Source organism: Myotis nattereri (genome assembly GCF_964212035.1).
Source record: "Myotis nattereri genome assembly, chromosome: 5".
Taxonomy (NCBI): domain Eukaryota; kingdom Metazoa; phylum Chordata; class Mammalia; order Chiroptera; family Vespertilionidae; genus Myotis; species Myotis nattereri.
In genome coordinates, this window is record NC_138080.1 from 5,762,168 (window position 1) to 5,777,713 (window position 15,546).

A 15,546-nucleotide genomic window follows, 5' to 3' on the forward strand; every position below is an offset into this window, starting at 1 on the left:
ACAGGCCTGCGGGAAAGCGGACGCCGGCCGGTCATCAGGCCCATCCGGCCTCCCGCAGCCACGGGCCTGCCTCCCCGGCTCTTGGCAGACACCGCTCTGCAGAGGCAGTGCCCGGCCCGGCCTGCTCCCAGCTCCCACCTGCCCAGGTGCAGGCCTGGGCTGAGAGAGGACAACCAGGGCCCGGCGCCTCCCGTCTGCGCCCAGGCCCGCGAGGCCCCACCCACGGTCCCGCAGCCGAGGCCAGGAACCAGGGCGATGAGGAAGGCGGCCGCGGTCCCCAAGGCCGGCCCGCTGATGGGGTGTCCCCTTCCTGGTCCCACAGGGCTGGCCGGGACGGCCTGGCCGGTGCAAGAACACAGGTGGGAGGGAGCCTGTGCAAGAAAACGGAGAGAAGGCGCGGGCCGCACCGCCCTGAGGTCGCGCCCGCCTCCAGCCCACCCGCGCCGGTCCCCGTGCCCAACACCCACACACATCACCTCCTTTGCTCCTGAAAACACCCCCATGTCCCTACTTTGCGAATCAGGAGCACCTCCGTCTCTAGCACGCCTGCATCTGCGACCGGAAGGTCCTGGGAGGGGAGGTCGCCGCGGGGTGCAGGCAGTGCCAGCTCCGCGTACCTTCCCTCCCGGCGCCTGGAGCCGCTCAGACCTGGGAGAGCCCCGAGCGCCGCGGGTGACGGGATGGCATGGGGGGGGGGGTGTAATAATAACTGTCGCTAAGAAGGGCTGGGAGGGCCCGCCGCACTCGCCAAGGCGCCCCCTCCACCTACCTGAGCCGGACCCGAGCGCCCCGCCTCCTCGGGTGCTGGCGGCAGCGGCGGGTGCTGCGGCCCCTTTAAGTCGGGGCCGCCCCGCCCCGCCCCGCGCAGCCGACTCCGCAGCGGCCCCGGATCCAGGCCGGGCCCCGGCTTTCGCCGCCCAGCCCAGCCCAGCCCGGCCCGGCCCGGCCCCGCGCGGAGGAAGGCCCCGCGCCCCGCGCCCCGCGCCCCGCGCCCGGCCCGGAGGAGCCGCCCCAGCCCGCCCGGCCCGGGCCCCGCCCCGCCCCGCCCCGGGGCCGGGGCCCCCGCCGCCCCCGCCGCCTCCGGCCCGCGCCCGGCCCCGCGCCCGGGCCATGCGGCCTCGGCCCCGCCGGCGCCCGCCGCGCACCCGGGGAGATGAGGCTCCGCAATGGCCCCTTCCTGACGCTGCTGCTGCTCTGCCTGTGCGCGCTCCTCTCGCTGTCCTGGTACGCGGCGCTCGGCGGCCAGAAAGGTGAGTCCCCGTCCGCACCTGGGCGCGCGGCCGGGCGGCCGGGCGGGGGTCGCGGAGCGGCCGGAAGCCGACGCGGGGCCTTCCCCGCCCGGCGCGGGAGGCGCCCTCCCTCCCCGCCCCGCTGGCCGGCCGCCGGGAGCACGAACTCGCCCTCGCCGGTGCCTCCCGCGGCGCCCGGGCCAGGTGGTCGCTCCCCCTCGCACCTGGGCACCTCGGGGTCCTCGGAGGGACAGAGATGCAAGGTCACGGCGGCCGTGCCCAGTGCTTCCCGGGGCTGCGGGCACCTGCGCAGGAGCAGGCACTGTGTCCTGAGACAGGTGTGCAGGGACAGCGAGACACCCAGACGGCGACCCTCCCGCCACCACCCTGCTTACATGGTCACACCCCCGCTGCCCGGGCTGCTCTGGGGTGTCCGCAGCCCCCCTCGATGACAAGTGGCGCCGGACTGCTCCCCAGGGCCTGGGTGCAGGGGCTGCCGGCCCAGGAGTGCCCGGCGGACCTCGAGCAGCCAGCCCAGCCCCAGCTGCCCATGAACTCACTTGGTGTGGTCTCCCCAACCCCCCAAGTTCGGTCAGGCTGGCCCACCCACCACCGTGGCCCTCTGGGTCTGGCTGGCACCTTGGGAGTAGGAGGTGGGGGGAGGCGGGCTCCAGTACTGGCTGGAGATGGCAGGGGCTGGATGGACTGCGAGCCCTGGTCCATCCAGCCTGCAGCGCAGGAGCCACCAGGAAAAAGCGGCTTCCTTCCTGCCTCCTGGCCTTCCTGCGGAGGCTTCGGCAGGATCCGGCTGAGGTCAACCGAACCTCTGTTCCCTCCACTTCCTGCTTCCCTGTTCCCCCAGCCACACAGACTGAGGCTGGGGAGGAGCTAGCCTTCCTGACCCTCGGCCCCAGCAGCCCTTCCCACCTGCCCCTGCCTGCCCGGCCTCCTGCAGTCCTCCTGTGGGTGGAGGCCAGGGGCCTGAGGGGACACCCCTGGGGCTGGACACAGGGAGGACTGAGCTTCTCTCCAGGTCTCGAGTGGGGTGTGTCACCTGGGGAGAGCGTGGCTGGGCAGTTTCGTCGGGTGGGGTGTCACCTTGGGAATGGCAGTTGGACCCTTGGAAGGGTGGCCATGTAAGCAGACTGGCATGGAGGCCCTGGTGGGGCTATACCTGATGGGTTGGGGCACCTTTGTCCGACTGCAGGTGGAGTGATGAGCCCGGATACCTGTCCTGGCCAGGGTACCGTTTCTGAGTGCCTCCTGCGCGGCCACAGGCCCTCAGCCTGATGTCAGGGGCCGCAGCGCAGGCCCCACCAGTGTCCCGAGCAGCAGAGGGGGGATTCCAGTGGCTCCATTTAGGGCTCACACTCCCTGAGGGGCATCGAGGAGACTGGCACCCCAGGGCCCCGGGGAGAATGAGAGCACCCTCGGCCAAAGAAATGTGGAGCTCAGATGCGGGGATCCTCTGCCCTGGGGCGCGGAGGCCAAGGAGCCTGTGGGGCCTGGTGAGGGTGTGACCTGGGCCTTGCTGGTCGAGAGCTGTCACTGTTTCTGGGGGCCCAGTAGGGCCAGATCTTTGGAGGCCTCGAGAGAAGCCTGAATCTGAGCTCTTCTGTGACCCCTTCTTATTCTTACAGATAGACAATGCTATTAGGCCTGTGGGGAAGCCAGACTAAGCCAGGCTGAGGCCAGACTGGCTCCTGGCTCCCAGTTTGCAGCCAGTGGGGAGCTCAGGATAGGGTTGGCCCAGGCACTGATGCTTAGGGGGAGGACAGGGAGCCTGGGTCTGTAGGGAAGGGAGGAGGCGGGCAGGTAGCCAGAGAAGAAGGAGGCAGCGGGAGAAGATGGCATCCTGAAAGCCCAGGGCCAGGAAGGACATGTAGGCCTTGGCAAGAAGGGCCCGGATATGGGTTTCACATCCCATAGCCTTGACCACAGTTGTGCACCGGCGCTGCTAGCGCTCAGCCTGGAGCCCTTGGCCAAGTATCTGCTGAAAGCCTCTCCCCAGGGAGGACAGCAGCCCAGGGCTGGCTTCCTGGCACCCTGAGCTTCAGCAGTGGGGGCCCTTCCCGACTGGGAGTATGGGTACGAGTGCGGGAGGGGAAGTGAAGCGCTGCCCCCTCCACCCTCGGCCCCACCTGCTGGTGAACAACAGACCGGCCCGGGCCCCTCTGAGCCTGTTTCCCCTCCCTCAGCATGGGCGCAGGTCTGTGTCTTCAGCCAAGAGGGGACCACAGGGAAGCTGTGGTCATGGGCCTCAGGTGTCCCGATTACTCTGCCTTCCGGTGGGAAAACCTCCAATAGTATGGCCACATCTGCAGTCCTTCCCTGGGGCCAGCCCCCCCCACCCCCCATCTTCCTGGGATAAGAAGGAGAAACCAGGTCCCCTCAGCCCTAGCTCCCAGAAACCAGGGCTCCCAGACCTTTGCCCTTTCCATCGCTTGAGCTGCCTTCCCAGCCCACTCACCACTTCAGTCCACCCACCCAGCCCTTGCAGGTTGTGGGGTGCAGGAGGGCCTGGCGGAACTCTGGCGTAAAGCTCAGCACCTGGACAGGCAGTCACAGAGCTTGAGCTTCTGGCTTTGACAGGCGAGGACAGATTGGGCCCACAAGCGAGAAGCTGGGGACCTTGCAGGCAACAGGCAGGGCAGGGACAGGGTGCTGAGGAACCACGGGCAGGGTGCTGAGGGACCACGGGCAGGGTGCTGAGGGACACGGCCAGGGTGCTGGGGGACCACGGGCAGGGTGCTGAAGGACACGGGCAGGCTGCTGAGGGACCACAGGCAGGGTGCTGAGGGACCACGGGCAGGGTGCAGAGGGACCACGGGCAGGGTGCTGAGGGACCACGGGCAGGGTGCAGAGGGACCACGGGCAGGGTGCTGAGGGACCACGGGCAGGCTGCTGAGGGACCACGGGCAGGCTGCTGAGGGACCACGGGCAGGGTGCTGAGGGACCACGGGCAGGGTGCTGAGGGACCACGGGCAGGCTGCTGAGGGACCACGGGCAGGGTGCAGAGGGACCACGGGCAGGGTGCAGAGGGACCACGGGCAGGGTGCTGAGGGACCACGGGCAGGGTGCTGAGGGACCACGGGCAGGGTGCAGAGGGACCACGGGCAGGGTGCTGAGGGACCACGGGCAGGGTGCTGAGGGACACGGGCAGGGTGCTGAGGGACCACGGGCAGGGTGCTGAGGGACCACGGGCAGGGTGCTGAGGGACCACGGGCAGGGTGCAGGGGGACCACGGGCAGGGTGCTGAGGGACACGGCCAGGGTGCTGAGGGACACGGGCAGGGTGCAGAGGGACACGGGCAGGCTGCTGAGGGACACGGGCAGGGTGCTGAGGGACACGGGCAGGGTGCTGAGGGACACGGGCAGGGTGCTGAGGGACCACGGGCAGGGTGCTGAGGGACCACGGGCAGGGTGCTGAGGGACCACGGGCAGGGTGCTGAGGGACACGGGCAGGGTGCTGAGGGACCACGGGCAGGGTGCTGAGGGACCACGGGCAGGGTGCTGAGGGACACGGGCAGGGTGCTGAGGGACCACGGGCAGGGTGCTGAGGGACCACGGGCAGGCTGCTGAGGGACCACGGGCAGGGTGCTGAGGGACCACGGGCAGGGTGCTGAGGGACCAAGGGCAGGGTGCAGGGGGACCACGGGCAGGGTGCTGAGGGACCAAGGGCAGGGTGCAGGGGGACCACGGGCAGGGTGCTGAGGGACCAAGGGCAGGGTGCAGGGGGACCACGGGCAGGGTGCTGAGGGACCATGGGCAGGGTGCTGAGGGACCACGGGCTGGCTGCTGAGGGACACGGGCAGGGTGCAGGGAGACCACGGGCGGGCTGCTGAGGGACAGGGTCATTGTTCAGGGAAATGATAAGAGGGTCTATGTGGACAGGAACCAGGCCCAGGAACCCCACGGCCCATCTCCTTTTAGTAAAGGGAGGAAGCTCAGGACCTGGGCAGAGGGAGGCCCCTGGGAAGGGCAGCACGGTATGGAGCAGGCTGTGCCAGGCCTTGGTAGTCGGTGATTCAGGGCAACAGTGCCCACAGCTACCTACCCAGCCTGTCCGCCAGGGGCAGGCCAAGGTTGGACAGAGCTCAGCCTACTTAAAGATTAGAGAAAGGGAGGGGGAGTGGATGGCAGAGGCAGCAGTCAGAGGGGGTGAGGCCTCCTCACATCCCCCTACTTCACAAAGGGCCCCACTGCACGGGGGTGGGCAGCAGGGGCCAACAGGTAGGTGGGCAGGGACTCAGCAGGAGGAAGGCCACCTGCTATGTCCAGGTGATTCTGAACTGCCTCCTGCTGGGCCTGGCAGCTCCTTGTTCAAGGGTTCAGATTTCCAGGGTAACCCGGCCTTGGAACCCAGTGCAGAACCTGTAACCTGATACAACCTCCGCCCTCCCCACCCCAAGGGGTTGGAGGTTGGGGCCCGCTGGGGATGGAGTGCTCCAGAAGTAGTAGTGTCCTGAGGTGGCTGAAATTTGTAAAAATATATTTTTGTTGATTTCAGAGAGGAAGGGAGAGGGAGAGAGAGATGGAAACATCAATGATGAGAGAGAATCATTGATCAGCTGCCGCCTGCAGCTCATCCCCTCTGGGGATCGAGCCCAAAACCCGGGCATGTGCCCTTGACCAGAATTAAACCTGGGACCCTTCAGTCCACAGGCCGACGTTCTATCCACTGAGCCAAACCATCTTGGGCATGAGGTGATTGAACTTTGCCTTGGCTGTGACCTCTGGTGCACACAGCTGTGGGGAGTGACACCAGGGATGGAGGGGTGGAAGAGCTGCCTGGGGGTGGGAGAGGATTCCTGCACTTAGGGACTTTGAAACCAGGCCTTGAAGGCCACACTGTGTTCATTGGGCCCAGAGGAGGAAAGGGTTCCCAGGCAGAAGAGAGGACAGCATGTGTGTGGAGCGTGGCCCGTAGGCAAGGACAAGGATTGTGGGTGATTGCAAATGAAGGTGGCACTGGTGAGACCAGAAAGCCTGGTGTGCACAGCCCTCCAGGACCTGCTGTGCCAGCCACAGGTAGGGATGTTGTTTGTCTCATACTTGCTCACTGGTCCCTGCCCAACCAGTGGAGCCAGGTAGGGGAACCCTAGGGAATCCTCTGTACTGTCAGGCAGCCCCACCGCTGTGCTTCTCACGCTGCACCCCAACACCCGAAATGGGTCTTGCTGGAGGTTCTGACACGGGTCTCCCAAGAAGCAGGCCTCAGCGCATCAGAAATGGCCCCTCGCTGCTGCTGACTCACTGCATGACCCTGGACTAGTTTCTCAACATCATTTGCTCCTTTGAGCTGGAGCAGCAGCAGCCAGACCTGCGGCTGGTGTGAGACTGAGGGAATCCGGGTGTGGCTCGTGCTAAGAAACCCCTTGAGCAAGGGCTGGGTCTTTGTGGCCTGGATGGGACCTTTGGGTGTCCCACCCGCTGGCAGGAGTAGATGCGGCAAGGAGAAGCCAGAGGGTGGAAAAGGATTGCCCCACGCGGGACTGTAAGTGATCCTGCAGCCCTCCCACTTCAGATACCTCCTCAAAGGAGAAAATGCCTGGGCGGCAGGAGAGAGTGCTGGAGAGTGCTACTCCCCAGTGGAGGCTTCTCCCCCAGGTGTGTCAGTGTGACTTCAAAGCGACCCTGTGCAACCCCCGAAACTCCCATGTGGCAGACAGGACAGCAGATGCAGATGGCCTGTGGCACAGATGGGCACGCAGGTGTATGCTGGCACCCTCCAAAGGCTGTAGGTCAGCTCTGGGCCGCCCCTGGTGACCGCTTGCGGACCACCCGCAGGTGATGTGGTGGACGTGTACCAGCGGGAGTTCCTGGCACTGCGCGACCGGCTGCACGCCGCTGAGCAGGAGAGCCTCAAGCGCTCCAAGGAGCTCAACCTGGTGCTGGACGAGATCAAGAGGGCCGTGTCCGAGAGGCAGGCGCTGCGCGACCGCGACGGCAATCGCACCTGGGGCAGGCTCACCGGTGAGAGGCCCAGCGGGCGGCGGGGGAGCGGGCAGGCCCGCGGTCTGACCGTCTGACCGTCTGACCGTCCTTTCCTGACCCTCCCAGAGGACCCACGACTGAAGCCGTGGAACGTCTCGCATAAGCACGTGCTGCACTTGCCCACCGTCTTCCACCACCTGCCGCACCTGCTGGCCCAGGAGAGCAGCCTGCAGCCGGCAGTGCGCGTGGGCCAGGGCCGCACGGGAGGTAGGGGCGGGGCCGGAGGGCCATTCGCAGGGGTGGGCGGCCCGGTGGCCAGGCCTGAGGACCCCTGCTCCCCGCAGTGTCGGTGGTGATGGGCATCCCCAGTGTGCGGCGCGAGGTGCACTCCTATCTGACGGACACGCTCCACTCGCTCATCTCGGAGCTGAGCCCGCAGGAGAAGGAGGACTCGGTCATCGTGGTGCTCATTGCGGAGGCGAGTGGGCGGGGCGCGGGGCCGGGACCCACTCACAGGGGGACACCTGGCACCCAGTGACTGAAGGAGAAATGGAAACGGCAGCATCCCGAGGGGAGAGCTACCAGTTCCCTGTCATTCACAAATTTATCAAGATAAAAAGTTAAGACCTTTTAGCGCCCCCTCGTGGAGATGCCGTTTACCTACTTGCCCCACCCCCAGGTACCTACCCAAAGGGCTTTTTCCGAGGCCCCACCGCCCAGCCTCACTCGGCCCTCAGGATCGGGGCTCACTCCCTCCGTGTGAGGCCCGCGCCCCTACCCCTGGCCCCTTCTTCCAGGCCATTGGGCAGCAGTCCTGCTTAGGGTGGTTGCTTGGTCTCCCCACAGACTGACCCGCAGTACACCTCGCTGGTGACAGACAACATAAAGGCCTTGTGAGTACTGGCCGCCGAGCAAGCTGGTGGGAGGAGGGCCCCTGGTGGCGGATCGGGAGGCAGATCCTGCCTCCCCCACACCACAGTGACCTGAGGAGGGTGCTGCCCTGTGGGCTGGAGGCAGTGGGTGTGTAGAGGTGGCCCAACCCCTCCAAGCCCCATCGCCTCAGTGATGGCTGCCTGTGGGCCTCCAGAAGGGACAGGGTCTGGCTGCTCAGCTCTGCCCTGCTCCGGGCCCTGGAGGCTGCACACCCACTGGGCCTTCCTGTCCTCCAGGTTCCCCACAGAGATCCATTCCGGGCTCCTGGAGGTCATCGCCCCTTCCCCGCACTTCTACCCTGACTTCTCCCGGCTCCGAGAGTCCTTTGGGGACCCCAAGGAGAGAGTCAGGTACTGGCACTGCCCCTTTCCAGGTCCCCCCAGCAACCTTCTCTCTGGCCTGTGCTGAGGGCCCAGGCCACTGGCTGTGGTGCCTCCGCTTCTCCACTGGAGGACCCCTGCATGGGGTGGGGTCTGTGCGCCGAGGAGGAGGAGGGTCTGAGCTCCGAGGCCCTGCCCCTGGCCCACAGGTGGAGGACCAAACAGAACCTCGATTACTGCTTCCTCATGATGTACGCGCAGTCCAAAGGCATCTACTACGTACAGGTCAGCACCGGCCCTGCTCTGCGCCCCTCCCCAGACCCTGGCGGGGCCTGGGACATGCATGCTGCCCTGCCCTGTGCCCATCCCGAGTCCCAGGCCCCTTCTGCCCCTCACGGTGCAGCTGGAGGACGACATAGTGGCCAAGCCCAACTACCTGAGCACCATGAAGAACTTTGCTCTCCAGCAGCCTTCAGAGGACTGGATGATCCTGGAGTTCTCCCAGCTGGGCTTCATTGGTGGGTCCCCCACCCTTCATCCCACTGACCTGAACAGAGCCCCTCAGTCTCTCCCCGTCCCCCTCTCCCCCGCATCATAACCCTCCCACCCCCCCATCCTGCCCCATACCCCATACCCTGCAACAGCACTCCAGGCCCCTGGAGCCACATCTGGCCTCTGCCCACCTGCCCTCAGAGTCAACATCAGTGTCTGGCCCCTGGTGCCCACACCTGCCTGCAGCTGGGCACAGGGTTTGCTGTGGGACCGTCCCTAGTGGTTCCCACAGGGATTAAGAGGAGGCAGGGCAGGGCAGAGCTGCCCACTCAGCACCCTACCCCCTCCCCACCAGGGAAGATGTTCAAGTCCCTGGACCTGAGCCTGATTGTGGAGTTCATCCTCATGTTCTACCGGGACAAGCCCATCGACTGGCTCCTGGACCACATTCTGTGGGTGAAGGTCTGCAACCCTGAGAAGGACGCGGTGAGCAGGGGCTGCAGGCGGCAGGCCGGGCGGTGCCGCTCGCAACCTCCAGCGTGGACGGTGTCTGCGGGTGTGCGCCTGACTCAGGACATGGTGCTGCTGGGGGCGGGCCCTGGCCTCGGGGGCGGGCGTGGCTCACACTTGGAACGTTGCCCTCCCCCCACAGAAGCACTGTGACCGGCAGAAGGCCAACCTCCGCATCCGCTTCAAGCCGTCCCTCTTCCAGCACGTGGGCACGCACTCCTCGCTGGCGGGCAAGATTCAGAAACTGAAGGTGGGAGCCGGCTCTGCCTGGGTGGGCGGGCCAAGGGGCAGCAGGGCCCGTCCAGGGCACACTCCGGCAGCACTGTCTCTCCGGGACCAGGACAAGGACTTTGGGAAGCAGGCGCTGCGGAAGGAGCACATGAACCCCCCGGCCGAAGTGAGCACGAGCCTCAAGACGTACCAGCACTTCACCCTGGAGAAGGCCTACCTGCGGGAGGATTTCTTCTGGGCCTTCACGCCGGCCGCAGGGGACTTCATCCGCTTCCGCTTCTTCCAGCCGCTGCGCCTCGAGCGGTCAGTGACCACCACGGGCCCACCTTGGGGGAGGGGCAGGGTGGCTGCCAGGGTACCGGCCTCACCACAAACTCCTGTGACCCCAGCAAATGACTCCACCCTGCCATGCCTCGGTTTGCTTATCTGAGGAGTGGGGTGCCTAACGGTAGCTACCTTGTAAAGACTGTCAGGCGGGCCCAGGGGGGCTCAGTGACGCTGCCCATCACCATCCTCCAAGGAGTAAGGCCTGGCTCCCTTGCACAGCCAATGGCTGCCCCTGGTGGTGCCAGCGTCGCCCAGCACCCGGGGCCCAAGCCTGGCCTTTTCTCTGCTGGGCAGTGTGCCTGGGCAGCTCCCACCCTGCAGCAGCTCATAGGCCTGCCTGGCTGCAGGTTCTTCTTCCGCAGCGGCAACATTGAGCACCCAGAGGACAAGCTCTTCAACACTTCTGTGGAGGTGCTGCCCTTTGATGTGAGTGTGGTCGCGTGTGGGTGTGCACTGAGGCCACCTCTCCCACAGCCCTGGCTTCAGCCCCTTGATTTCGCCCCCAGAACCCCCAGTCAGACAAGGAGGCCCTGCAGGAGGGCCGCTCAACCACCCTCCGGTACCCGCGGAGCCCCGATGGCTACCTCCAGATAGGTGAGTGGGGTCCGGCAGGCAGAGGGGGGAGAGGCTGGGCTGGGCAGGGGTCTCGGGACGAGTTCTCAGCACTGCTGTCCCCAGGCTCCTTCTACAAAGGCGTGGCTGAGGGCGAGGTGGACCCTGCCTTCGGTCCCCTGGAAGCACTGCGCCTCTCCATCCAGACAGACTCGCCCGTGTGGGTCATTCTGAGCGAGGTGAGGCAGGACACGGCAGGGGCAGGGAGCACGGAGCTGTTCCGAGTGGCTCCCTGGGGCCAGCTCTGTGGCCCCTGCTGACCCCGGGCCGGCTCTTCCAGATCTTCCTGAAGAAGGCGGACTGACGGAGGACTTCTGAGGACTGGCCCTGAAGCCCAGGAGACCAGGACGTCTTCGCTGCTGCCCCCGCAGGGCCAGATGTGCCCACCCAGCCTGAGGGGTTGTTCCTGGCACCTCTCAGCAGCCTGGGGTTGCCGCTGGCCGGGAGGCCCCAGGAGCTGGTGCTGCCCACCCGCCCGGCCGCGGGAGGAGGTGGTGGTCCCCACACTGTGCCTGAGGCCGGCCTGTGCCGCCCTGAACTGTTCGCAGCTGGCAGGTGGGCTGGAGCCAGGCCGTTTTCGAAGAGCTCTTCCTGGGCGCCTGCGCTCTCCGGCGCGAACACTGGAATGCATATACTACTTACGTGCTGTGTTTTTTATTCTTGGATACATTTGATTTTTTTCACTTAAGTCCACATATACTTCTATAAGAGCGTGACTTGTAATAAAGGGTTAATGAAGTGTGTGCCTCCTACCCGGTGCTCTGAGCTCCAGTTGGTGGGGGTGGGGAGCGGGCAGCAGGTGATGCCACCTGTGCCCACCTGCTGCCACCTCTGCACAACCCCATTTTCCCGGCGCTGTCCGGTCCAGGCCGGGGCCACCGTGAAGGGTCTGCATACTGGAAGGCGGGGGCCGCGCGGAACCCGGGCCCTGGCCTTGGAAAGCTGCCCCCTCCACGGGGCCTCCAAGCCCGCCCCTAGCTTCCTTCACCCCAGCTGCCTGCGGTGGGGCCTCTCAAACCCAAGGCACCCCCTGGCCCGTTCCCCCTTCAAGGCCCTCGGCCCTCCTCCAAGTCCACGGTGCCAAGGCCTCCATCACCTCCCCACCCTTCTGCCACACTGTGGGGGCTCCCGCCCACTTCGGGGCCTTTGCACACATTGTCACCCGCTTGCAAAGCTCCTCCCGAGACTGGACTAAAAGTCACTCTTGAGGGACGTTATTGGCGGCCTGCAGGTCCTCCCCAGTCGTCCCTCAAGGCACCCCGACTTCTGAAAGTGCCTACCACGTTCGCGTCTCCCCCCCTCCCCCCCACCCCCCCGCTCGGAGGCAGGGTGCCCTGAAAACCTACTGTTCTAGACACCGGGGCCCAGTGCTGACGAGAAAGGGTCCCTGATGTCTGGTGTAAAGGCCCGGGAACAGGAATAGGGTGGGGCTCAGAGGAGATGGCACCCTGGGCTGGGAGAGGGCGGACCTACGGCCAGATCGCGGCCCTGCTGGAGGGGGCGGCTTTCCTTCCTCGGCCTGCCCCCCAGCCCCCAGGAAGCCCACTCGACTGACTGCTACACGGAGAGCGGCCCTGACCGACAGAGAGCGCCTTCGGGTCTGGTCGCGAGCACTTTAATTAGAGACTGGGGTGGGGTGAGGGGTCCCCTCCCGCCGCCCTCCAGGCGGCCCGGGTCCGGTCCAGCTCCGCAGGTCCCGCGTCCTCGGTCTCAGGCCCAGGGCAGCAGCGTCCGGAGCCGCCCCACGAGTGCGGCGCGCAGGGAGGCGGGGAGGAAGTGGGCGAGCAGGCCGAGCGCCGCCAGCGCCACCAGCAGCCACAGGGCGCGCGCGCTCGCGTACAGCGGGGCCAGCCTGCGGACGGCGTGCCGGGGGCGGGGCCTGGAGGAAGCCCCGCCCCTCCCGCGGGCCCGCCCCGCCCCGAGGCCCCGCCCCTGTTTCGCGATCCCGCCCCGCCCACCAGTCCCCCGCCCCGCCCACCAGCCTGGCTCCCCAAAAGGGTCCCGCCCCCCGCCGGTGGCCGGGCCGTGGTAACCCCGCCCGGTTCTCACCTTTGCTGCGCGGAGCGCGCGTAGCCCTGAAAGTAGCGGAGGCGCGCGAACAGGTAGACGAGGCCGCACAGGGCCGCCGCACCTGGGGGCCGGCGGGCGGGGTCAGCGCACCGGGCGGGGGACCCTGGGCTCCAGCGCGCCCCCCTGCCCCGCGCCCAGACCTTCGTGGAAGAAGATGCCGGCTACCCAGAGGGTGGCGAGGAACAGGGGGAAGTACTCGCTGCAGTTCACCCTGCGGAGGGCGGGGCGGCGTGAGGCGTCGCCGGGCCTGCGCCCCTGCCCGCCCCGGCGCGCGCGCCCCTGCCCGGGCCCTGCCGCCGCGCCTCACTGGGCTCGGTAGACGCGCTCGAACTCGGGGGGGCCGGTGGTGAGCGGCGGCGACACGCGGAAGGCCCTGCGCGCCGAGATCACCTGCAGCGAGAAGTAGGCTGGGGCGCAGGGGGTGGGAGTCAGGTCTGGCCCCTCGGCGCCGGCAGCCTCCCGGGACCCCGCCTCCCAGCGGCCTCGCACCTTTCTCTTCCACTTCCGCCTCCACACTGAACTCAGGGCTCCTCTCGAAAGCCCTCGGCAGGGGCCTCCACCCCCAGTCTTCTCTGGGCTTGCCCCGTGTCCCTGACCTCCATGGGAAGGGGAGGGTGCGGCCTGGGCACCCTGTGAGTGTAGGGGAGGGGGATGCCAATCCCTGGGACACCTGCCGTGGGCAGGCCCTTTGGACTTTCCTGCTAAATCATTTGACTTGCAAAATGCAGGCAAATGCCCAGCTACCCGTCCCCCCTCTAGACATGGACCTTGCCTTTCGGTCCCCACACAGGGAGTGCCACCACGGCCTAAGGCAGAGCTGGCTGCCCCTTCCAGGTGCAGGGCAGCAGCACCCTGTGGCTAACAGCCCCGCGCCCACCTGCAGGGCCTCCTGACGCTGCCTCAGGCCAGAGTCACTCCAGCCTGGGCTCCTGGGCCTCCAAACTGCAGCGGTGGCCTCCCGTCTCAGCGTCTCTGTGCAGATACTCTGGACCCTGGCCTACATCTGACAGGCACGCTCCCTACCTCCGGTGGTGGCAGCTGGGACCTTCTAGTCCAACCTTCTAGCCAGACCCCAAGAGCTCTGCCACCCTTCATTCCAGCAGAGGCGGCTGGGCTTGCCCTAGGGGGTCTGAGTGTGGAGGGGACCCCAGGCCAGGCCCTTACCACACACAGCCCAGTGCTGGGTGTCCCCAACTATCTTACTGTGCCCTTGGAGCCAGGCCCTATGCAGACATATCATCCCAAGGGCACTGTGGTACCAGGGTGGCCACGAGCAGTGTAGCATCTGGAGGAAGCCCTGCAGCTACATGAACAGGGGCCGAGGGCCAAGCTTGCTGATGTGGCTGGAAATGGAGGCTGCGTGGACCCTTCAGGCCCCTGCCCCGGCTGTGCCTTGTCCCAGCCCATCCACGTTGGTGTCCTCAGCAGAGGGGGTATCTGGCCCAGGAATGTGTCCTCTAGGCCCGTGGCTCGGCAAACCGTGGCTCGCGAGCCACATGCAGCTCTTTGGCCCCTTGAGTGTGGCTCTTCCACAGAATACCACGTGCGGGCGAGCACGTACAGTGCGATTGAAACTTCGTGGCCCATGCACAGAAGTCGGTATTTTGTGGAAGAGCCACATTCAAGGGGCCAAAGAGCCGAAGGGCTCGCGAGCCACGGTTTGCCGAGCCGCGGTTTGCCGACCACTGCTCTAGGCTAAGTCTGAGACCGGCACCAAGCCGGCACCTTTTGGGGCCCAAGGGAGCAAGTTCTAACCCTGTCCAGCTCCATGTGATCCCAGCACGGAGAGGGTGCCTTTGAAGGCGAGGCCAGGGGATGGGCTCTCGTGCTGGGACACCCAGAGAGGGATCGGCTGGAGCGGGCAGGAGCCGGCTGGAGCAGACAGGAGCCAGCTGGAACGGGTAGGGGCCAGCTGGAGCGGGGCTGCAGCAGGCCCATGGTTGTCCCACATCGGTACCCAGCACCAGAGCACCCATTCATCCTGGCGCGCGCACACACTCAGGTCCCACAGCCCAGCACAGCTGGATGCCCATCTGCTCCCTGGGAGCTTCATTCCTACTCCGGGTTCTTATGCTGGTTGAGGGGTCACCACCTCAGTCATCCCTCAGGGCCTTTGGTCCCTGCTGGGTTTCACCGTTCACCCTGCAGACATCCCTCAGGGCTGCCCCTCCCCATCTGGGAAACTACAAGGCCCTCAGCCCTGGGGCACCCCAGCCTCCTGTAGTCGGTCAGTGGGGTCAGGAGAGCTTGGACACCGGACTCCGGGGTGGAGGCCCCACCTGTGCCCCTCATCTGGGCCTGGGCCCTCCAGTACCTCCCCAGGACCTGCAGGGCAGAAGGCAGGCGGCAGGGTCTGAGGCCCACCCACCTCCCACACAGGAGCCAGCTCACCTTGCAGGAGAACTCCCAGGAGGGTCACAGTGGCCAGAAGAGCCACCTCGTCCTTCATGGTGATGCTGGTGGCTCAGTCGGGCCAGCTGGTGTGTCAGAGGGCTCGCAGCAGAGTTTATCAGCCCCTGCCTAGCGGCTGCTCAGAGGCTGGCCCAGGAGAGGAAGAGTGGCTGGCTCTCCCGCCCCTTTGCAATGGAGGGCAAAGGGCAGGGGCGTGGCTATGGCCAGAGAGGGGCAGGCAGCCTGGTCAAACTGAGCAGGCGGAAACCAGGGTCACATGAGTCTGGGCAGGAGAGAGCAGCTGGCTGGTATAGCCTGGCCACTTCCAGTTTTTCTAGTCCCTGTGCCAAGCCCTGTGCTGACGGAACTTAAGCTGTCCCCCCAGGTGTGCTCCAGCCTAGGTGTCATCCGTGTCATCCCTGTGTTCCCCAGGCCCTGCACGCTCAGCAGGTTCCAGTTGGCCCGGGAGCCTCCCCTGTCCTAGGTCTGGCTTCA

The 15,546-nt window shown here is 66.4% G+C and overlaps 2 protein-coding genes across 3 annotated transcripts; one reads left to right on the plus strand and one right to left on the minus strand.

The window, feature by feature from the left end:
* The first annotated feature begins 1,137 nt into the window (after positions 1-1,137).
* On the plus strand, positions 1,138-11,329 carry MGAT4B (alpha-1,3-mannosyl-glycoprotein 4-beta-N-acetylglucosaminyltransferase B). 2 transcript variants are annotated; one of them, XR_013996059.1, is made up of 15 exons: positions 1,138-1,250; positions 7,019-7,204; positions 7,292-7,432; positions 7,510-7,643; positions 8,012-8,058; positions 8,335-8,448; positions 8,628-8,703; positions 8,822-8,936; positions 9,266-9,396; positions 9,563-9,670; positions 9,761-9,954; positions 10,273-10,404; positions 10,485-10,572; positions 10,657-10,769; positions 10,871-11,329. XR_013996059.1 is itself a non-coding variant. In XM_081092371.1 (15 exons), the coding sequence occupies exons 1-15, from the start codon at positions 1,154-1,156 to the stop codon at positions 10,892-10,894; spliced, it is 1,647 nt and encodes a 548-aa protein (XP_080948497.1). In that variant the 5' UTR covers positions 1,138-1,153; the 3' UTR covers positions 10,895-11,329. The 2 variants fall into 2 exon arrangements, 1 of the variants encoding a protein (XP_080948497.1); XM_081092371.1 differs by having other exon boundaries at positions 10,326-10,404.
* Positions 11,330-12,189: 860 nt separating this feature from the next.
* On the minus strand, positions 12,190-15,182 carry LTC4S (leukotriene C4 synthase). Its single transcript, XM_081092372.1, has 5 exons — positions 15,052-15,182; positions 12,968-13,067; positions 12,801-12,871; positions 12,640-12,721; positions 12,190-12,442 (listed from the first exon to the last, which is right to left on the minus strand). The coding sequence occupies exons 1-5, from the start codon at positions 15,107-15,109 to the stop codon at positions 12,301-12,303; spliced, it is 453 nt and encodes a 150-aa protein (XP_080948498.1). The 5' UTR covers positions 15,110-15,182; the 3' UTR covers positions 12,190-12,300.
* Positions 15,183-15,546: the final 364 nt, after the last annotated feature.

Bases quoted from the DNA above. Each gene is read 5' to 3' on its own strand.
- MGAT4B (XM_081092371.1), top strand. From the start codon at position 1,154: ATGAGGCTCCGCAATGGCCCCTTCCTGACGCTGCTGCTGCTCTGCCTG. The intron at 1,251-7,018 runs GTGAGTCCCCGT...GACCACCCGCAG, and splicing joins GGCGCTCGGCGGCCAGAAAG to GTGATGTGGTGGACGTGTAC. The intron at 7,205-7,291 runs GTGAGAGGCCCA...TGACCCTCCCAG, and splicing joins CACCTGGGGCAGGCTCACCG to AGGACCCACGACTGAAGCCG.
- LTC4S (XM_081092372.1), bottom strand. From the start codon at position 15,109: ATGAAGGACGAGGTGGCTCTTCTGGCCACTGTGACCCTCCTGGGAGTT. The intron at 13,068-15,051 runs GTGAGCTGGCTC...CCTGCGCCCCAG, and splicing joins CCTGGGAGTTCTCCTGCAAG to CCTACTTCTCGCTGCAGGTG. The intron at 12,722-12,800 runs GTCTGGGCGCGG...GCCGGCCCCCAG, and splicing joins CGGCATCTTCTTCCACGAAG to GTGCGGCGGCCCTGTGCGGC.